Source organism: Diabrotica virgifera, chromosome 2 (genome assembly GCF_917563875.1).
Source record: "Diabrotica virgifera virgifera chromosome 2, PGI_DIABVI_V3a".
Lineage (NCBI taxonomy): Eukaryota > Metazoa > Arthropoda > Insecta > Coleoptera > Chrysomelidae > Diabrotica > Diabrotica virgifera.
In genome coordinates this window covers 224,400,576-224,425,282 of record NC_065444.1, presented here as the reverse complement: position 1 = coordinate 224,425,282, position 24,707 = coordinate 224,400,576, and the positions used below count along the sequence as shown (strand labels likewise).

The 24,707-nt window shown below is 31.2% G+C and overlaps 1 protein-coding gene across 3 annotated transcripts in view; it reads left to right on the top strand.

The window, feature by feature from the left end:
* LOC126880431 (organic cation transporter protein-like) overlaps window positions 1-24,707 on the top strand; it is a 241,254-nt gene that overhangs the window by 119,248 nt on the left and 97,299 nt on the right. For all 3 annotated transcript variants that reach the window (XM_050644284.1, XM_050644286.1, XM_050644285.1), the window contains exon 2: window positions 21,817-21,976. In XM_050644284.1, coding sequence (XP_050500241.1) covers window positions 21,834-21,976 — 143 coding nt within the window. In that variant the 5' untranslated portion in view covers window positions 21,817-21,833. The remainder of the gene's footprint in view (window positions 1-21,816; window positions 21,977-24,707) is intronic.

Here is a 24,707-nt window from a genome sequence, read left to right as displayed (position 1 = left end):
GGTTTTTCTGGAAAGCTAATGAAATTTCTTATTTCAAATAGAGCACCCTGTATATTTTTTGCGTTTCAAAGTCCTTAAGATATACTGATTATTTTTTATGTTATATTCTCTAAACCTAAATGCCATAGTTTCGGAGTTATTGCTACAGTTATTAAAAAAAAATTAAAGAAATTATAAAAATCAATTTTTTTGGCCCGTGTTGTAGACATTATTTTACGTTCTTTGGATCATTGGGAACAAAAAAAGGTCTTTTGTAATTTTTCTCTTAAGTTAATCGTTTTCGAGTTACAAACAATTTAAAACTGAAAAAAATCGAATAATGACGATTTTCAAGTTTTAAAAACAAAAATAAAAAACATTATTTTTGAAACTGCGGAGTACCCAAAACCCTTCTTCCAGGGGCTCGCTATAAAATTTTTTGGCACGTTTTATTCTAAAACATTGATTTTTAAATGTTAATGAAGCGCATATGAGAGGACGGGCATTAACAATTAAAAAACAATATTTTAGAATAAAACTAGCTCAAATAATTACTTATTGGTAACTGATAAAATAAGGCTTTAGCTTGAATTTCTATACTTGACAGTTTCAAAAATAATATTTTTGATTTGTGTTATTTAATCTGGAAAATCGTAATTATTCGATTTCTTTTCAGTTTTAAATTATTTATAACTCGAAAACGATTAACTTTATAGAAAAATTACCAGAGAACTTTTTTGTTCCCAATGGTCCAAAGAACGTAAAGTAATGTCTACGCAGGCCGAAAAGATTGATTTTTATAATTAGTTTAAAAAGTTTTTTTAAATAAATGTAGCAATAACTCCGAAATTATGGCCTTTAGGTATAGGGAATATAACATGGAAAATGATCAGTATTTCTTAAGGACTTCAAAACGTAAAAAATATACAGGGTGTTCTATTTGAAATAAGAAAGTTAATTAGATTTTCAGAAAAACGGAAGATCTGACAACAATGTAAGTATTACTATAATATCGGCCACATTAGAAAACCCCAACCCACCAAAATCCATAAAAATCGTGAAAGCCCTTTCCGAGATAATTGAGGGTCTCCATACATAAAACTCACTCAGTATATTATATTATATTATTACACATAATTATATAAACATTATTTTTTAATAATTAATAATTTATATTTACACATTAATAATTGGTTCAATACTTCAATGCAATCAATTTGAATTTTTTATTATAAAATTAGTGAATTAGTCAGTACCTTGATTGTATATTTTGAATATATAAATAATACGACTATATTAGTTGCAATAAATTATCAAATTGATAAGATACAGTGTGTCGTATTTAAGATGAAGACCCCCCATGTTTCGGCTATAAAAATATATACAGATTTGAAATTTTGCAAAGTCATACAGGGTGATGGTTCACAATTTTTAAAATAGTCAACTGAACTTTAAATTTTAAACGCGGCCTACTACAAACAGGGTGAATTTTCGATATGCGATTCGATTTGCTTCGCGTTACAGATATCGATAAAAGTTATTTGGAAAAGTTGTTCCAAATATTATTATAACCCCACATACCAAATTTTATGACAAAATTCACAAGTTTTTTTTCAGTTGTTGTGGTCAGGATCCTAAATCCTAAAATTGGCTGTCCCGAGACGCAGCTCGAGACAGCCAAAAACGGTTTTTTCGATTTTTTCGTTCTTTCCGCTCAGATATTAAAAATTCTGCCTCTGCCATTTAAAAGAACGGCAAAAAGTACACAAAAAAATACTATTTAAAAGTTGGCCAAATCATATTTTCATAACCTAAAAATTGTTTGAAAATTTCAAAAATTTTTCTTTGCCTCATTTTTCATTACAAAAATCTGAAAAAAATTAGTTTTTGTATTCGAAAGAGACAACTTCTTGAATTTTTTCAGATTTTTTAAAGTAAAATTGCGCTCACAAAAAAATAAAACCTAAAAATTCTTCTTTTCTTGATTTAAGACGTTTTAGGACCTCTGGGAAGCTGTATATAGTAGTAAATCAGGTCAAAATTAGGTAACTCTACTGGAGTAGGTTTTACAAAATTTTGGAATCGTTTTATTTTATAATAAAATATATTGCTTTCACCCATTTTTACAAAAATGTGAAAACCTTGAATTATCCATGTCTGTCTGTAGACCAGGAAAATAAGGATTTTCTCAGGACCCTGAAATTTCCAGGTAGCTGATAAGTTCTTTAGTTATTGTAGTACTGTTGTATTGTTTAGTAATCTACCTATTTCATGCATAGAGTTCGGAGCCGTTTTTTAATTATTACAACAACCTAACACTTTATTGCAAAAAACGTGATTTTTCTATTTTTGGCACCCTATTAAAAAGCTAAATAGTTGACATATTTTAACAATTATTACATAATTTGATTTTTTAGAACATTGAAAAACCATCAAAGTGCCAATTTTTGAAAGTTAATAAGTCATTTTGTTGCTTCGCAAACTGCAAAATAAGTAAAAATCGATATTTGTTAATAACTTTTACTAAAACCAACTTAGAATTATTAAACAAATATAAAATGTATACTGCTATTTACACAAATGCATCAAAAGATCCTTATGGCACAGGTGCGGCGTTTATTGTCCCACTGCATGTACAACGCAGATTTAAATTGAGTAGAAAAACATGCATTTTTACAGCAGAAGCGTTTGCTATTTTGAAAGCTATAGAATTTATAATGGAAAATAACATTTCATACTCCATAATTTTTTCTGATTCACTTTCGGTTTTAAATAGTTTACAATCACATTTACAAATCAACTCCGCATATAGTCATCCTTACATAGCCAAAATAAAAACTCTCTCAAATGCAAAAAACTAGAAAATTTATTTTTGTGTGGGTGAAAGCACACTCAGGTATCACATTCAATGAACAAGTTGATAAAGCGGCTAAAGAAAGCATACAGTTGGAAGAAGATGTTACACCCTTATTAACATTAGATGAGAGAATAAATATTGCTAAGGATAATTTATATAAAAAATGGTCTAAACAATACAGACATTTTATTTTGACAAAAGGCACAAGATATACATTGCTAGAACCCGATATTCGAAAAAATTACTGGTTTAAAAATTACGATTATCCGAGAAGTTCCATAACAACCATATCTCGGATGAAATTTGGACATGCTTGCTATCCGGCACATTTATACAAAATAAAAATAATTGATAACAATCTTTGTGATATTTGCAATGAAACGGCGGCTTGGATCATATATTTTTTAATTGTAAGAAGTTTAAACATGTATCTTTTGGCACTGAGTGATAAACGTATTTTTGATTTTATTTTGTTTTTCCTATATGACTGTAAAATTAAGTTATAGAATGACTAGATTAGGCTTGTAACCTTAAATGTCTTTCCTTTTGATTGCCTACATACCTGCCTTACCGTGTGGGGTGCGTATATAGGTAATCAATAATTATTAAGAAAAAAGAAAAACCCTTGGATGAGAAAAGTGTGACCCTTGTCCTTATCCCAAAATTTTTATTAAGATTAATTTAGCAAAAATTCACTTTGAAAATAAAATGTTTATTATATCTATTCTTAACAAAATGGTCGGTCAGACTTAGATAACCTTAACTTAGATTACTAATTAGATAGTTTAAATAAGATATATTACTATGTTTATGTATGTACTATTTACTTTGTTTATGGCCGTATGGTCTAATCCTAAAGCCAATAAAAAAAACTTAGAATTATAGTGTTTCATCCAAAGTTGGGTATTGGAGTACTTAACAAACCCTCAAAATTTGAGACCAATCTATTAATTAGTTTAAAAGTTCTTCTATTTGTTTATCCCAGAGACCTTTTTTTTACAATAACATAAGACAGGAAATAATACAGATAGGGTAATTCTACGGGTGCCAAATGAAAGTAAAATATTTATACCATCAATATTTATTAAAAAAAAGATAAAAAATGATTTATTATAGTCTGGCATCAGCCTTTGTCGTACCATTCAGCAATTTTGATTCTTGATCTTAGGTTCTCTTACTTTGTTAGTCAGACTTAATTTAAGTCCGACTAATAAACTAAGGTGGAGAAAGGACATTGACTTCTAAGCCAAAAATCCTCAAACACACACAGAGACAGACAACTTAAAAATCATTCTAATTTATTTCTGCTAGAAACATAGTTTAACCAAATATAAATCTCTGTCGAAGATTACCAGATTGACCAAGAAAATTACTAATTTACACTGAATGATGAGTGAGTGTTAATTGCACAGTAATTATCGAATCAGTAATAAGTAATGAGTCTCTTTTGCTGGGGCCACAACAACGTTAACGTTTTAACGTTCATTATCGTATTAATTTAGACACCAAAAATTATGAATTAAACTGCGCATTAAAGTGACTGGCAAAGAAGCACCTCTCATTGTATTTGAAGAAAAATGTGTAGGAACAGCACACTTGCACACTTTTTTTATTACATAAGTAATAATGTTCAGTTTTGTTTAAAAATAAGATTTCCAAAATTTCACGCCTCAAGAACTCATAATAACTTAGAAGTACAGTGGAACCCCGATAAGTCGGCCCCTGATAACCCGGAAGTCCGGCTAACCCGGACCGATTTTCATCAGACAAACATTTCAATAATAAAAATGTATATATTATGGTAAAACATTTTATCTGTAGCCGCTTCTGGAATGTCTTAAAAATATCGAATCTCATTGATAAAATGCGCATATCACACCGATCTTCGCTTCGACCATAATATAATATTTGAGAGATAATGGGTATTTGTGTAATTTGAACTATACGATAGTAAAAATAACTCATGGCACACGGGCGGCGGCAGAGCAACGTTCATTATGGTTCATTATCTGGGGCTATCAGAAACAACAGGCACCTGTTTTCCTTTATTTATTTCCAACTGTCTTAGCATTATTTAAAAAAAACTAAAAGACTAGTTAAAAAATTCTTTTTTAAACAGTGGTCTAAACAATGAAAGAGCCAATGTTCTTAAATAACATAACATCGTTCCGATGGCAGACGAAATTGACACAACCGAAACTGACTGAGTTTTTTTACCTAGAAATGAACAATACTCTATACTTTATACTGTCTATCTATACTATACTCTATACAACTATAGGTAAGTTAGATGTGTACTGTGCATATATATTTCATGTTATTTCAATTATAATCTATAAGTATACCGTATTTTATTAATTTTTACCATACTCTCCGGCTAACCCGGATTTTCGATAACCCGGATCGGCCGCGGTCCCTATTAATCCGAGTTATCGAGGTTCCACTGTACAAATTTAAATCTTCTGTGTATTGAAACCATTTCAAATTATCGTATGCCCGTTTATATAAAACACTCAAATATTAGCCAGAAATAGCAACTATCAAAATATTTTTAAAAATGAATGCCAAACCTAATGAATTAATGGCGAGTAATGTAACCGGGGGTAGTAAATAAATATCAGTATGGCTCTGGATTTCTATTAAACACTTTATTTCACTTAGTAAAAACAAAAGTTGACTTCTATCTAATATCATAGAGGTATATATTAACATAGAGGGAGCCTACCTTCCGCGCTTCCTGACGACAAGATCTCAGGGGACTGGTTTGCTGCATCTCCTTCTAACACATTGTATCGAGAATCTATAATGACATTCAGTGTGAATATAGGCACGGAAGAGGAGGATAACTGTAGCAGCTTTACTATGCGTAAGAGTGAAACAGCACTAATCCAAATAAAAAAGATGGTGTCGTCACTTCGCTCTGAATGACACTCTCTCTATGCTAATATTTAACTCTATGTCTAATATCTAACTACAAACTAAGGTTATGTCCCTTTTTGCGGGAACCAGTGTGTCCACAGCTGTCACATGCGTTAAGCCAAGTCTACATTGTTTCTCACGATACTACAGCGAGGACTTCAAATACATACTATAATGATACGACGTCACTACCAATGAGAGCGCGTTTTGTTGGGCTGCCTGCTATAATTTTCTCTCGATTTTAATTAGGGATTCCAATGAACTGTCAGTGGTGGTCGGTGGATGGCTAAACTGACATGGCCATAGACACAGTTAAGGGGGGTGGTCATGGCGTATCTAATGTTTACATTGAATATTGACAAATTTGTAAAGAATATCCTGTTTGGTTTTGTTTTTTTGTTAATTGTGTAGCGAAATTTCTGAAATTGTGATAGCAAATTAAATATGAAGTGGTTTAAACATTGGATACGCCTATGGATGACAGTTTCGCCATCCAGCAGCCATATTATATCACGTGATTTGGAATGCCTAATTGTCTTTAGGGGCCAAACGAAAGATATTTTTTTTCTTTGATATATGTTTTAAATTATGTTCTGTTGTGATTTATAGCATTTTTTCGAATTTAAATATTTTTATGCAATTTCCCTATTGTGGCTTAATCCCATATAAACACAATATCTGATTGACATGCAATAAGAAAACAGTTTCAGAAGTCAGAACCAGCAGTTTTATTTCACTTAGGCCGTCCGCACATGGGTCGATTGAAGACACGTCTCGAAGTTCGCGCGTCTTGCTCGTCTTGTACGAACCCTACATCACAAGCGATTTCTTTCCGCACACTTCTTCTTCTTGTGCCACTCCTATCGGAGATTGGAAATCATCAAGGCTACCCTGACTTTGTTTACAGCTGACCTAAAAAGTTCATTAGTGGTGCAGCCAAACCACTCTCTCAAATTCCGCATCCACGACATTCTTCTACGGCCTGGATTCCGTTTTCCTTCTATTTTTCCTTGCATTATATTTTGAAGTAATGCGTATTTATGACCTCTCATCAGGTGACCCAAATACTCAAGTTTTCTTCGTTTTATCGTTAATAAAATTTCTGGGTCTCTTCCTATCCTTCGTATTACTTCAAGATTTGTGATTCTTTCAACCCAACTTATCTTCAGCATTCGACGGTAGCACCACATCTCGAAACTTTCAATATTTTTTATGTTGTTCTGTTTGAGAGTCCAGGCCTCTACACCGTATAATAGCGTGTTAAATACGTAGCCACTTAGCATTCTTAATCGTAGAGGGATGCTTATATCTCTGTTGCAGAAGAATTTTCTCATCTTTATGAAGGTGGCCCTGGCAATTTCGATACGTCTTTTTATTTCATTGTTTTGGTCTCCAGTTTCGTTTATTAAAGTTCCCAAGTATTTATAACTTGATACTTTTTCAATTTGAATGCCGTTTATACTAATATGTGCTGGTTGTGTCATGATTTTACTGAAGACCATATACTTGGTTTTTTTGATATTAATGTTTATGCCATAATTGTTGCAAGCAATATTTATGTTTGTAAGTAATCGTTGTAATTCTTCTACTGTTCTTGCAACTAGTACAGTGTCGTCTGCGTATCGAATATTATTTACAACCTCTCCATTGATTACGATTCCTTCATTTGCTTGCAAAAGGGCTTCCTGACAGATGCTTTCACTATATACATTAAATAGCAGTGGTGACAAAATGCATCCCTGTCTTACTCCTCTACGTATTTCTATTGCTTTTGATATCTCGTTTTCTATTTTGATGTTAGCTTTCTGATTCCAATATAAGTTAAGAATTATTCGCAGATCTTTATTATCTATGTCTTTTCTTTCAAGAATGTCTCTTAGCCTATCGTGGCGTACTCTGTCAAACGCTTTTTCAAAATCGATAAAACATGCATGTACTTCTTGATTAACGTCTAGGCATCTTTGTGTAAGAACATTGAAACCGAAGAGAGCTTCTCGAGTACCTAGTCCTTTTCTGAACCCCATCTGTGTATTACTAATATCTGACTCCAACTTTTGATAAACTCGGTTGTGGATGATTTTTAGAAATATCTTTAGTAGATGGCTCATTAAAGATATTGTTCGATGTTCTGAACATTCTTTTGCATTGGATTTCTTTGGCAGTGTAACGAATGTAGACAGCAGCCACTCTTGAGGTATAATACCAGTATTGTATACTGTGTTAAATAAGTGCAATATTATACCTATTGATTCATCATTCAAGAGCTTTAGTAATTCAGTAGAAACCTCATCGGGTCCATTTGCCTTTCCAGTTTTGGAATTTCTAAGTGCCATTTCTACTTCACATTTTAGGATTTCAGGTCCCGTTTCACCATTTACCTTGTCAATGTTATTTCTGTTGTCCTCAAACAATTCTCTTACGTATTCACTCCATCTATTAATTTTTTCTGTTAAGTCTACAATAATATTTCCGTCTCTGTCCTTAAGCAAACTTATTTGATGTCTTCTTTGGGTTCCTGTAAGTTCTTTTACGCACACTAGTCGATTCATATCTTCCAACCAGGAAGAACACATTTTTGATATATCAGCCAAAACGACTATTTCGATCTGTGAAAAGTACAGTACTGTTACATTTTTAGTATAATTTGTATACAATGAGCATTATAGAATTGAGGGTATTTTTCTTCTTCCCCAATGAGTTTTATAATAAACGCCTAGAAACAAAAGTTCAATGTTTTCAGAATTTTATATTATAAACAATATATTTCCACAAAGCTACTAGCACTACAATCAACGAACATAACATTCACCGATCTTAAAAAAAAACTAAAATCAACAAAAAACGAAGGAAACAAATAAAATAAACTTCCCTCCATGACTGGAAACGTGCGTCTAACTCGAACTTTCTTGTGCGCTACGGATCGCAAGGGACCAGAGTCGCACAAGACGAGGAGATTAGCAATCCTAAACGCTCCGTCTACGGAGCTCAGTGCCACAACAAAGGAATGTGAGTTGCGGGGATAGATCTACGCGACTGGAATCGAGTCGAGTACTTCGAGCGTCGACTCATGTGCGGACGGCCTTAGGCTGTACTCGATTCCAGTCGCGTAGATCTCTCCCCGCCACTCAAGTTTCTTCGTTGTGGCATTGAGCTCCGTAGACGGAGCGTTTAGGATTGCTAATCTCCTCGTCTTGTATGACTCTCGTCCTTTGCGATTGGTAGCGCACGAGAAAGTGTTCGAGTGAGTTTTTTGTTGATTTTTGCGCTAAATTAAATTTTAGGTTTTTTTTAAGATCGGTGAATGTTATGTTCGTTGATTGTAGTACTAGCAGCTTTGGGGAAATATATTGTTTGTAATATAAAATACTGAAAACATGGAACTTCTGTTTCTAGGTGTTTATTATAAAATTCGTTAAGGAAGTAGAGAAATACCCTTAATTGTATAATACTCATCAAATTATACTATAAATGTAACAATACCGTACTTTTTAGAGATCGAAATAGTCGTTTTGGTTGATATGTAAAAAATGAGTTCCTCCTAGTCGGAAGATGTGAACAAACTGAATCGACTAGTGTGCGGAGAATAATCGCTTGTGCCGCAGGGTTCGTACACGACGAGCAAGACGCGCGAACTTCGAGACGTGTCTTCGATCGACCCATGTGCAGACGGCCTTATTCTCTGTTTCCACACACTGTTATAAATTCATAGGTTTGATCAAAATAATATTAAAATGGTTCAAAATTAATAGAACTTGCAAAACTTTAAGCAAATTCAAAATTATCTAACAAGGTTAGGTTACAGTTTGGTTATTTATTTATTGAAATGTATGTAGTGCAGTCACTGAAGGTTGTCACCTCCGATTTCGTTGAACCTTCATCAATTTTCATGAAAATTGGTGAGTAGTTAGATGATACCTCAAGGAACAAAGGTTACATGATGCCAACTTGCTCTTTTACCCTGGTGATGGATGCCACTCCATCTCGGGATGAAAATTATTTTATTAAAAATAATACCACAAGTCGATAGAAGAACAAATTCTAAGCAAAATTTGTTATATAAAGTTATTAACATAAATCAGTCATTTTTGAGTTATTAAAGATCAAAGATTTTATTTTTTCGCAAAAAATGCATGTTTTAAAGCTATTTTTCACGTATAACTCAATAATTATAAGCTTCTGCAAAAAAGTTATTATTACCAAAATTGAAGATAATAAAAAATTGAATACACTACTCACTAAAAGAACTAAACTAATGTTAATTCAAAGTGAGTTATGGGTAATTGAATGTATATTTTTTTGGACTAGTACTCAAATGTAAGTATTAAACGGGAAAACGATGCATTTTATAAAATATACCTGTCAAACACTTGTCAAAGCACTACGGAATACCTATCAAATGAGCACCAGAAGTTAATAGCTTCAAAATTAAGCAAGTTATGATGAAAATAAGAGAATCCTTTCGAATTTTTTAGGAAAAAGTGAAAAATAAAACATATGCCATTTCCACAAAAATTATAATTTTCCGCAAATCGCCAGGAAATTTTGACATTCCTGTCAAAATTTCTTGAAGAAAAAGTCAGGACTTCCTTACTGTAAGGAAATGTCATTTCCGTACAGTTGTTAGTGTTCTACATAAATGATAGAAAACACATTGCTTATAAGGAATTAATTTATATTTTGAAAACATCAAGTCATTGCTGAATACATTTTTAAGATCAATTTGTTATATTTACAGTAATTTGACAGTTAGTACAATTATTGAACATTGGAGGAACACTCTTAGAACTATGAGAAACATTTTGGACAACATGCAGGGTGGAAGGGTCATTTTGTTGAATATTTTGTACATAACACCAGCAATTAAATTTATAAGCGTCAAGTTTGACAATTCAACCTCAATACGTTTCCATAGTAACCCAAGTAATTTTATTAGGAATTTCAAAGCACCATTTATTTGGGAATAAAATTATCGCGTTTTTTTTTAAATCAATCAATATCTGTCGAATTTTAAACGATTTGCGGAAAAATAGTATGTTTACCTCGTAGGAAAAGCCACATTCCTGGACTCTGTGTTGCTAAGTCTCGGCTTGCGCCTCGACTTAGCAAACTTCACAGTCGTCCAGGAATGTTAAGCTTTTCCTACCCGGTAAACAATGTACTATTATTGTAATCCTTACAAGAATTTTTTTATATTAGCATAAGTAATCATTTTAACAATTTTGACCGGTTAGAATGCATATTTTTGAAAAAAAAAGATACATATCACTAAAAAAATCAGAATTTTTAAAATTATCGTAATTTTCATTTTCTTTTGATAATAACTCCAAAAATACTCAATATACGTAGAAAATGGTATATAACCAAATTTTAGTTTTTTCTGTAGTAAATATTTTACCTCCCTTATTATTTCTGTAGGGTAAAAATTAACTGAGATAGAAACGTTTAAAGCTCAAATTTTGCTGCGAGAACCATGTAACCGGCTCTATTTTACCTTTTATTTTTACAAAAGTAAAGGGTCTTAAATATTATATTCAACGTAGTTTAATAGCCCTTGGAATTAACTTTCAAATAGTGTTTAGGTGAATCTGATATCGTAAAAACGGAGTTATTTAAAAAACACAATAACATTTTTGGAAAAAATTTTAAAAGATAAATTTTGAACAATTCTTGTAGCATAAATTTTAATGCTATCGACTCGTTCGGGAGCTCATTTGATAGATATTTCTAAGTACTTTGACAAATGTTTAATAAGTTTATCTCATAAAATGCATAATTTTCCTGTTATTTAAGCTTGAATATTTAGACTTGGGTACTCGCGGAAAAAAATAAACATTCAATTTCCTATAACTCACTTTTGGTTAACATTAAAAGGTTTTTCTAGAAAGGAGTTTATTTTTAATTTTTATTAGATTCAATTTTGGTAATTATAACTTTTTTGTAAAAACTTATAGTTTTTGAGTAATTTGTCAAAAATCACTTAAAAACATGCATTTTTCTGACGAAAAATTAAAATCTTGGATCTTTAATAACTCAAAAAGTTTTGATTTATTTTAATAACTTCATATAACAAATTATGCTTAGAATTTGTCCGTCTAACGAATTATGGGGTTATTCTTAATAAAATAATTTTCACCCCCGAGAAGGGGTGGCGTCCACCCCCAGGGTAAAAGCGCAAGTTGGCACTATATCGCCTTTGTTCTTTGAGGTATCCTCTAACCTCTCACCAGTTTTCATGCAAATCGATTAAGGTTCAACGAAATCGGAGGTAATAGCTCATATCCACCTTCAGTAACTGCACTATGTGTCAATGGACGAGAAATAATAATTATTATTATAACTGGACATTTTTAGAATAATTTGGAAATGAACCTCGTCCAGCAGAAGATAAGATAGATAAACTAAATTGTTGGCTATTGGGGACCATGGTTCGTTATCGGCTTTGTAGATTAGATACATATTGCAAACAGATTAAAATTAACCACAACGACTATATAGGGCTTTTCATCGATTGTCATTTGTTTCGAGCTTCTGTCATGTGTCACATAATATTAATATAGCTACGTCATACGTCTTTGGTTTGTATCATTGGTAGATACCAAGAACGTATGACGTATATATATTAATAATATGTGACACATGACAGAAGCTCGAAACAAATGACTGTGAATGAAAAGCCCTATTAATAAACTCGTTATTTTGTCAATTACTGTTGTTAATCACTTTCTACAAAACTTATATACCTACTATAAATGAATAAAAGAAGGAATAGAATAAAAAATTATCGGGGAATTGTGGTTTGTGGCTTAGATTGAAACTACATTTATTTCTGTTGAATTCGATATTTCGATGGATATTTCTTTTTTCATCTTTATTGGAAATAAAGAAATGCCGTATGTACCTGTGTTATAAAAAGCAATTTAGCTTAGAAATATCGTTTTCGCGAGCGGTTCAGACGACGATATCGACAGACAACGAAACTTTTCTACATGACTCGTAAAAGCTGCACTAGAGTTTCCTAAACACTCGCCTGTTAATAATATGTCAGTGTATTCAACATGTGATAACATTTCGATTAATAATAAATATCTGATTTTACAAATAACAATGTTTCAAAAATCTAATTATTGTTGACTTATCGTCATAACAATCAATAAATGTCAGTTTCCCATGGCAAAAGAAAATCCAGATACATATACCTATCAGAACTTTATCATTACTTGACTGGACTATATAGGTGAGAATGTTTTATAAAAAACATAAGACTTCTAAAAAAGGTGTGATTATAATAATTAAACCAATAGGTAAGTCATACGACACTAATTAAACGAATAATATGTAATTGAAATGAGGTATATTATCGTGATAACTAAATCATCACGAAGTTACGCTTAAACAAGTAATTTGCCGCATTATCACTATCGATTTACCCCATTATTTTTAACAGTAATTATCACTTATATCGTTTATTATCGCCAAGTTACCATCGTTGATTTGTAACGCCATAATTAGTCCATGCTGTGATGCTGCTCCCGCATGAAAAATTTTCGGATTTGGTTTCTTTGCAGATTCCTATTGAAAAATATTATACCCTATACATAGGGTTACCATAATTTATTAAGACCAAATCCGGACAGGGATAGTTCAAGGGATTGTAGAAAATTTAAAATGTGAATTTGACTGTGTTGCTACCTCTACATTGTACAAAATGCAGCGAAATGCATATGGCACAATTAAAAGTACAGCTGTTTCGCTACAATGTGCAACTAACATCAAAAATATCTGCCAGTTTAAAATACATAATTACCGTTGTATAATACTACACCTATGTTTTAACATGACAAGCAGTGCGACCAACTCAACTAGGTGCTGCGCAGAATGAAATTGTGGCAAAGTGGCGCGTTTTACTTCAAATTTAGCAAATATTATGAAAAAAACCTTTCAAAATAAAACTAAAATTTTATTTTCCATCAAAATGAAAATACATTTTCGCGCCACATAATATTCATATCAGCTCTTTTGTAGTTGGAATATTGTATGCGCCATTCATTTTTACGGCGTTTAGCGGTTTTTTATTCTTGTATAAGGAGTTTTTCCAAGTTATTTATAAATTAAATGTATGAAGTTGAATGTAATGTTTCTAGATTCCACGTTAAGCGGTATAAATGGTCGCCTTTATAGCATTATCTCTCAAATGATCTAGTGTCCATCGAATGTACACTAGATTTTTTTCTATTCGAAATAGACTGAAAAAAAATATTGGGATGGCCGGTAAATTAACTCGGATTGCCCTCGGATTTAGCGTCGTAACCACTACAACTACATAAACCATTTCGGCGATAATGGTTAAATGGATTATACCTTTGGAAGTCGATAACTTCTGAACGTCTTAACTGATTTTGATCATTAAACATGAGTTTGAAACGGAGTGACAAGTAGTATTTGATGCATCCAAGGTCAATTATGATAACTGTAGGTATTACAGGAATTATTGAGCTTGAAAAACCGTTTTTCCTGTAAGAAATAGATTTGATCATACTTATGAAGCCTATAACTTAAAAATTCGAATTTTCCCAGATATGTGGTATACACCGTTAGATACATCTAGAGTCCCCCTACAAACGCTAAGTTATTGGAGCAATTCGTAGGTTGAAATTTTGAGTAATTGTCGAAAAACCAAAATTTTCAAAGTTTAGTTCTTCAGTTTTTCGGCTATACTGAGCCGTGTGTAGGTATGATCTTGGCCGCTTAGGCACTTTTCCACACACGGTGTTACTTTTCCACACACATACATACATACATACATACATACATACATACATACATACATACATACATATCCACAAACATCTTCCCCTTTTTATATAAAAATTGAGTCATACTTCTGAGCTCGGTAACTTTTGAATGGTATAACCGATTTTTAAAATTAGACATGCGTTGGAAAGGTAATTATCAGTACTATCAGAAGCTGCAAAGGTCGTATTTAAATTTTTGAAATTTTTGGGAGTTTTGTTTGGGGACGAGAACGAAAAACAGGCCCTAAATGGGAAGGGCCGTAAAATCCACACCCTTGGACCAAAATGGAGAGTTGACATATGGATGGGCGAGTCTTTTCCTAAACTTTAAGGTGGGATTTGGCCCAATTTTCAATTTAGTCAGATTTAGAAAATCGAAAATTTCGTATACGTATAAATAGGGTCGCATGTAGGGGTGTTGTGCGCCACTGGCGAGAACTGCTGTTCTCTGGTAATTTTTGAGGTTTCCATGTACTTAAATTGAAGTACATTCGATTTCAAGATTCTGATTCTAATTACATTGTTGTCAAATCTTCCGTTTTTCTCAAAGTCTAATGAACTTGCTTATTTCAAATGGAACACCCTCTGTATATTTTTTGCGTTTTGAAGTCCTTCAGAAATACTAATTATTTTTCATGTTATATTCCCTACACCTAAATGCCATAATTTCCGAGATATTGCTACATTTATTAAAAAAAAATTTTAAACAAATTATCAAAATCAATTTTTTGGGGCCCGTGTAGACATTATTTTAGGTTCTTTGGATCATTGGGGATAAAAAAGGTCTTTTGTAATTTTTCTCTAAAGTTAATTGTTTTCGAGTTATAAACAAATTAACACTAAAAAAAAACGAAAAATGACGATTTTCAAGGTTTAAAAACACAAGTAAAAACTAATAATTTTTTAAATTACGGAGAATTATAAGAATTCTTGGCACGTTTTATTCTGTAACATTTTTTAAATTATTAATGAAGCGCAAATGAGAGAAAAGAAACAGGACCAAATTGCTTATCGGTAACTGATAAAATGAGGTTCGAACTGGAATGTAGGCACTTCGTGGTTTCAAAAATAATATTTTTTACTTGTGTGTTGGAACGTAGAAAATTGTCATTTTCGATTTTTTTTCAGTTTTAAATTGTTTATAACTCGGAAACGATTAACTTTAGAGGAAAATTAAAAAAGACATTTTTTGTTCCCAATGATCCAAAAAAGCTAAAATAATGTCTACCGGGCCAAAAAAATTAATTTTTATAATTTGTTTAAGCCTTTTTTTTTAAATAAATGTAGCAATAACTCCGAAATTATGGAATTTAGGTATAGTCTAGGCGCCAAATAGAGGTCATCGTGTCCTTTTCAATTCTGATGGACAAACTCAATGGTTTCTTATGAATTTTTAGCTGCTGATTACGAATTTGGAGGGTGGATTTCGATCCGAGTGGTCAAAAGATTGTTATAAACAATTTAATTATTTATAAATTGTTTATAAGGCTCTGGCTCATAAACTAAAAGAGACAAAAAAAAATGTTTCAAATAAAATTTGTTCCTTAATAACAAGCGAAGAAAAAAACGTTTACTAAACTTAAATCCCACAATTAGAATTCAAAATATTGTAAAATTAGTGCACAATGCAAATTGCAAAATAAGTATTTTTCGAAGCTTTATCGATCGTAACTCGGCTTCTACGCAAGCAAATGAGCCTTAGAAGGTCTCATTTTAAAGCTTAATTAATAGGCTTCCAAACAAAGTTTGTTAAATAACTTGATCTTCATTTGTTTTAAGGTCATACCCGTTTGAAGTTATAATTTTCTTAAAAAAATTGTACCTTAATTTGTTTATAACGGTTTCAAGCAAAGTTGAGCTATAAACATTTATACTTTAATTAACAAGAATGATAGAAGAACTCAAAAGGAACAATTTGAGCTTATGGAAATGTTCGTAAATTTATTTTTGGCCAAGATGTCGATATCTTAATGGTGCGCTATGAGTCGCAAGGTTGACTCACAGCGTAAAGGTTCACGCGCTAACTTCTCGATGCAAATTATAATTTCTATGTATATATTGTATATATGTTTAAGTTATAATTAAATCATCATACTGTATCTCGTATCACCTTTTATTCTATTTAATTTGTCTTCTATTTTTTGTACTAAATGAGAAAAAAAACACTTATATTTCAGAAATACAACTAAAAAATAAGTTGATATTATTTGTTATTACTATTTTGACAGACATTTTCTTTCATACATCTGCATCGAGATATACAGGAAATCTCAGCTTTTTTACATCTGCATAAGTTCTTAGAGCAATTTTTACAGACTCATGGTGGTACTAAATCTGATCTTGAAGGCATTAAAATTAAAACTTTTTGGGGCTTCAGAGTTTCGTTATCTATATATGTATGATATCCATATACAAGTGGATCAAGTTCTTTTGCAATATCTTCGAGGCACGTTAATTGTGTGTACACCACATAAAATGCTCGTTTTATATGCAATTGGATTGAGTTTGATGCTGGTGGCATATCCTGCAAACTTTGTTTGGAAGTGTATTCATTAAGCTTTAAATGAGACCATTAAAAGCTCATTTCAATGCGTAGAAGCCGAGTTACGATCGATAAAGCTTCGAAAAATACTTACTTGACTGTGAGTCGATCTTGCGCCTATAGCGCGCCATTAAAATATCGACATCTTGGCCAAAAAGAAACTTACAAACATTATCATAAGCTGAAATTGTTCCTTTTGAGTTCTTTTATCATTATTGTTAATTAAAGTATACATGTTTATAGCTCAAATTTGCTTGAAACACATAAACAAATTAATGTACAATTTTTTAAAGAAAATTATAACTTCAAACGGGTATAAAGGCTATAGCGGGATAAGATGGTCAAAAATGCCCCCGCACCGATCAGCCCCGCTACTTATGTTTTCGATAAAGGATATAAAATTATGCCCTCATGCAAATTTTTAGCTCCCAGAGGTCCTAAAACGTCTCAAATCGAGAAAAGAAGAATTTTTAGGTTTTATTTTTTTGTGAGCGCAATTTTACTTTAAAAAATCTGAAAAAATTCAAGAGGTTGTATCTTTTGAATACAAAACAACCTAATTTTTTTCAGATTTTTGTAATGAAAAATGTGCCCAGGAAAAATTATTTAAATTTTCAAAAAATTTTTAGGTTATGATAATATGATTTGGCCAACTTTTAAATAGTATTTTTTTGTGTACTTTTTGCCGTTCTTTTAAATAGCAGAGGCGAAATTTTTAATATCTGAGCGGAAAGGACGAAAAAATCGAGAAAACCGTTTTTGGCTGTCTCGAGATGCATCTCGGGACAGCCAATTTTAGGAGTTAGGATCCTGACTACAACAACTGAAAAAAAAAACTAAAATTGTGAATTTTATCATAAAATTTGGTATGTGGGGTTATAATAATATTTGGAACAACTTTTCCAAATAACATATCGATATCTGTAACGCGAAGCAAATCGAATCGCATATCGAAAATTCACCCTCTTTGTGGATTCGCAGTAGGCCGCGTTTAAAATTTAAAGTTCAGTTGACTATTTTAAAAATTGTGAACCATCAACCTGTATGACTGTGCAAAATTTCAAATCTGTATATATTTTCATAGCCGAAACTTAGGGGTGTCTTCATCTTAAATGCGACACACTGTATCTTATCAATTCGATAATTTATTGCAACTAATATAGTCGTATTTTTTATAGATTCAAAATATACAATGAGAATCCTGACTAATTCACTAATTTTATCATAAAAAGTTCAAATTGATTGCATTGAAATATTGAACCAATTAATGCGTATTAATATAATATTATTATAATAATTATTATAATATTTATAATAGAGTGAGTGTTATGTATAAAAACCCTCAAGTATCTCGAAAACGACTTGCACATTTTTCGTAGGTTTTGGTGGGTAGGGGTTTTTTAATGCAGCCGATATTACAGTGATAATTACATTGTTGTCAGATTTTCGGTTTTTCTGGAAAGCTAATGAAATTTCTTATTTCAAATAGAGCACCCTGTATATTTTTTGCGTTTCAAAGTCCTTAAGATATACTGATTATTTTTTATGTTATATTCTCTAAACCTAAATGCCATAGTTTCGGAGTTATTGCTACAGTTATTAAAAAAAAATTAAAGAAATTATAAAAATCAATTTTTTTGGCCCGTGTTGTAGACATTATTTTACGTTCTTTGGATCATTGGGAACAAAAAAAGGTCTTTTGTAATTTTTCTCTTAAGTTAATCGTTTTCGAGTTACAAACAATTTAAAACTGAAAAAAATCGAATAATGACGATTTTCAAGTTTTAAAAACAAAAATAAAAAACATTATTTTTGAAACTGCGGAGTACCCAAAACCCTTCTTCCAGGGGCTCGCTATAAAATTTTTTGGCACGTTTTATTCTAAAACATTGATTTTTAAATGTTAATGAAGCGCATATGAGAGGACGGGCATTAACAATTAAAAAACAATATTTTAGAATAAAACTAGCTCAAATAATTACTTATTGGTAACTGATAAAATAAGGCTTTAGCTTGAATTTCTATACTTGACAGTTTCAAAAATAATATTTTTGATTTGTGTTATTTAATCTGGAAAATCGTAATTATTCGATTTCTTTTCAGTTTTAAATTATTTATAACTCGAAAACGATTAACTTTATAGAAAAATTACCAGAGAACTTTTTTGTTCCCAATGGTCCAAAGAACGTAAAGTAATGTCTACGCAGGCCGAAAAGATTGATTTTTATAATTAGTTTAAAAAGTTTTTTTAAATAAATGTAGCAATAACTCCGAAATTATGGCCTTTAGGTATAGGGAATATAACATGGAAAATGATCAGTATTTCTTAAGGACTTCAAAACGTAAAAAATATACAGGGTGTTCTATTTGAAATAAGAAAGTTAATTAGATTTTCAGAAAAACGGAAGATCTGACAACAATGTAAGTATTACTATAATATCGGCCACATTAGAAAACCCCAACCCACCAAAATCCATAAAAATCGTGAAAGCCCTTTCCGAGATAATTGAGGGTCTCCATACATAAAACTCACTCAGTATATTATATTATATTATTACACATAATTATATAAACATTATTTTTTAATAATTAATAATTTATATTTACACATTAATAATTGGTTCAATACTTCAATGCAATCAATTTGAATTTTTTATTATAAAATTAGTGAATTAGTCAGTACCTTGATTGTATATTTTGAATATATAAATAATACGACTATATTAGTTGCAATAAATTATCAAATTGATAAGATACAGTGTGTCGTATTTAAGATGAAGACCCCCCATGTTTCGGCTATAAAAATATATACAGATTTGAAATTTTGCAAAGTCATACAGGGTGATGGTTCACAATTTTTAAAATAGTCAACTGAACTTTAAATTTTAAACGCGGCCTACTACAAACAGGGTGAATTTTCGATATGCGATTCGATTTGCTTCGCGTTACAGATATCGATAAAAGTTATTTGGAAAAGTTGTTCCAAATATTATTATAACCCCACATACCAAATTTTATGACAAAATTCACAAGTTTTTTTTCAGTTGTTGTGGTCAGGATCCTAAATCCTAAAATTGGCTGTCCCGAGACGCAGCTCGAGACAGCCAAAAACGGTTTTTTCGATTTTTTCGTTCTTTCCGCTCAGATATTAAAAATTCTGCCTCTGCCATTTAAAAGAACGGCAAAAAGTACACAAAAAAATACTATTTAAAAGTTGGCCAAATCATATTTTCATAACCTAAAAATTGTTTGAAAATTTCAAAAATTTTTCTTTGCCTCATTTTTCATTACAAAAATCTGAAAAAAATTAGTTTTTGTATTCGAAAGAGACAACTTCTTGAATTTTTTCAGATTTTTTAAAGTAAAATTGCGCTCACAAAAAAATAAAACCTAAAAATTCTTCTTTTCTTGATTTAAGACGTTTTAGGACCTCTGGGAAGCTAAAAATTTGCATGAGGACATAATTTTATATCCTTTATCGAAAAAATAAGTAGCGGAGCTGATCGGTGCGGGGGCATTTTTGACCATCTTATCCCGCTATAGCCTTTAAAACAAATGAAGATAAAGTAATCTAACAAACTTTGTTTGAAAGCCTATTAATTAAACTTTTAAATGACCTAAGGCTCATTTGAATGCGTAGAAGCCGAGTTACGATCGATAAAGCTTCGAAAAATACTTATTTTGCAATTTGCATTGTGCACTAATTTTACAATATTTTCAGTTCTAATTGTAGGATTTAAGTTTAGTAAACGTTTTTTTCTTCGTTTATTATTAAGAAACCAATTTTATTTGGAACATTATTTTTTTATCTCTTTTAGTTTATGAGCCAGAGCCTTATAAACAACTTATAAACAATTAAATTGTTTATAACAATTGTTTGACCACTCGGATCGAAATCAGCAAGAGACCGTTGAGTTTGTCCATCAGAATTGAAAAGGACACGGTGAGCCCTCTGGCGCCTAGACTAGTATATCTAGGGAATATAAGATGAAAAATAATAAGTATTTTTAAGGATTTCAAAACGCAAAAAATATACAAGGTGTTCCATTTGAAATAATAAAGTTAATTAGATTTCCAGTAAACGGAAGAGACTTGACAACAATGTAATTACCACTATAATATCCCTTACCCACCAAAATCTATAATATGTAATCGTTTTAGCGGTTTCCCAGAAATTACCGTGTTGCCAGACTTCCGTGTTCGCAACCCTGTGTAGTACTTGTATAGTACGACAGACACGCACCAAACAGTGCAAAACGTAGAGGCGACGCGACGGTGCGATAGTGTGGGAGACGGAAATGATCTAAATTTAAATAAGCCCGATTACTCCTTAGAGTCTTGAAATTGAATGTACTTCAAGTACACGGAAACCTCAAAAATAATATTTTACATAATATGAGTATTTAAACCTAAAAAATATTTTATGCGCATTTTTCTCATTTCTCGCATTTTTCAAATTTTAATTCCCCCATAACTCGAAAACTCAAATTTTTCAGAAAAATGGTAAGAGATCTTTTTGTTTAGAATGATCTAAAAATCTAAAAAAATAGTTTCCGGGGCAAAAAAGGTGATATTTCAAATTTATTAAAACAAAGTTTCGTTTGGTGACATTTTTGAACAGAAACCAAATCAGAATTTTTTTTATATGTGAGCAACCTCACAGCATGGACTATATTAATACCCTTCATATCGTTGTATATTTTACTTATTGTTGTTTTTATTTACAGACAAAAAATAACTGACAATGAGTTACGACGATGTTATATCTTTACTTGGAGAATTTGGTAGGTATCAGAAGAAAATCTATTTTTTGCTATGTTTGCCTGCCATTCTTTGTGCCTTTCACAAGTTAGGCAACGTGTTTTTAGTAGCAGAACCAAATTATAGGTAAGTTTACAAAACAAAAGTTTTTAATATTTATTCATAAATATTTTCTAAATTTATAAGTTTATTTACTAACTTACGATGCGATTTTAATTCAACATTTTCAAATGAAGTAGTTTAACAGTGCGCTACTATTTTTCTATAAGTTAATAATTTGTACTGTCTGGTTTGTAAACATTAGTCTTTATTTTTATATGGCTTCTTAAATTAGTCGCTTGAAAAGTGGGTGTCCATAACTTTTTTATTAGGTGATGCTAAATGACCTATTATAGTGTATTGTAGTATGTCTATTTAAGTTTATCACCGCCTATGATAAGAGTTTTCTGTGATCTAAAAATACTAAATACCTTTGTAAAAGGTATATTTAAAATTGGAAAAAATCCTTTGTAAAAGGTATACAATTTTATTAAAATCCCTTTAAAGGGCTACATCACAACAAAACGTTTTCGATTTTTATAAAAAATCATCATCAGTGTTAGATCTAAAAATAAGTATAACCGATTTAATGAATATAAAGTTGGTATTTAAATTTTGACTAAGGTTAGAGCAAGTTGGCTATACTTACAAACTGGATGCTAGCTGAGCGACAAAAGAAAAATATCCGGGTAAAAACCCTTTAAATATAACATAGATGCGTTAAACGTGCATACTTTAATAAAAAGCCTTATGGTCACATGGCAACTAGAATAATGCCCTAAGGTAATGTATTGAAATTTCCCAACACGTGGGATCAAAATTGAGTTGTTTACATTTCAATGACTTAATGGCAACTGAATGCGAAATGAGTGATGTTTCTGAAAGGTGTCAAAAGACAAACGGACAATGTGACGTAGAAGTTACCCTGTATTACCACAGCCAACTAATTGTAATGAAAAATTTTTTTTTAAATTACACAGTAATAAAAAACATCAACAAAGTTGTGGCTATAATTCCTATAAGTACCTTGATTATGTAAGATGTAGGTAGAGTATAAAATGATTTTTATGATGCAAATAGAAAATTAGCCAGAATGTATGCAGCCATCGATACATAATTCAAATGAAGTTGAATTAATTAGCAAATAATGGATCCATTTATGTTCAAAGAATATCTGGGACCAAATAATAATAATATTCTGTCTTCACTTCCAATTTCAACACTCAGCTATCTATAACCAATTAACTTACATATCATTATATCATATCAGTCTCCTCCTGTGACTCATACTACTTATCTTAATTTCAACACTACTTTGATATCAGACTTCCATATACTACAGACTCTCTAATTTACTCTGCCAATTAGTACAATTAAACCAACAACTCCTTTTAATTCATAGTAAATTAAATTTTCATCAACACAGTTGGACTTACTTCAATTTTGAATAGGAACCACAATCATCAACCTATCCATATAAATAAAACATCTTAGCAAAAATATTTCCACTTAATTATTTGGTCCCAGATGTTCTTTAATATAAATGGATCCATTATTTGCTAATTAATTCAACTTCATTTGAATTATGTATAGATGGCTGCATACATTCTGGCTAATTCTCTATTTGCATCATAAAAATCATTTTATATTCTACCTACATCTTACATAATCAAGGTACTTAAATGTAATTATACGCTGTGAGCTCGTACGTAGAGAGGATATTTATAAATTCGCGAGCGCCATTAGTGGCAAGTCTGTAAACGTTTACCGGAAAGACATAAATGTCAAAGTGATTAATTTAAAATTAAAATTAAGAACATTAATTATAAAAAATATTAGTTGGTTAAAGCTGTGGTATATATTTTTACCTTAAATATGCTTACGTTTTAAATACTGAATTTACGTTTTTTTAGTGTTCCGTAATATGTAAGTATAAATTAATATATTAATCTTAGCGCCATCTACACGATAATTGTGAAAGTATCCGAAGTAAGAAATTAATATTTCATCAATAGAACGTCAAAATGATTAGCAAAATCTTAAAAAAATCTATTACAATTTAATTACTTTTTAGCGTTGTAAATATTAAGCGATAACAATTAAATAATAAATTTAAAAATTACCGGTGAAAGTTGAATTAGTAATCCGCCAGGAGCGACACCAGCGAAGCTCAGAGCGTATAGCCACAACTTTGTTGATGTTTGTTATTACTGTGTAATTTAAAAAAAAAATCGTTCATTACAATTAGTTGGCTGTGGTAATACAAGGTAACTTCTACGTCACGTTGTCCGTTTGTCTTTTGACACCTTTCAGAAACATCACTCATTTCGCATTCAGTTGCCATTAAGTCATTGAAATGTAAACTCAATTTGGATCCCACGTGTTGGGAAATTTCAATACATTACCTTAGGGTATTATTCTAGTTGTCATGTGACCATCATAAGGCTTTTTATTAAAGTATGCACTTTTAACGCATCTGTGTTATATTTAAAGGGTTTTTACCCGGATATTTTTCTTTTGTGGCTCAGCTAGCATCCAGTTTGTAAGTATAACCAACTTGCTCTAACCTTAGTCAAAATTTAAATACCAACTTTATATTCATTAAATCGGTTATACTTATTTTTAGATCTAACACTGATGATGATTTTTTGTAAAAATCGAAAACGTTTTATTGTGATGTAGTCCTTTAAAGGAATTTTAATAAAATTTTGTACCTTTTACAAAGGATTTTTTCCAATTTTGTGATTGATGGTATACAGCCAACTACAGGAAAAACATTTTCTTTTACTTGTGGATTTTGTATATTTAAAAGTCCCTA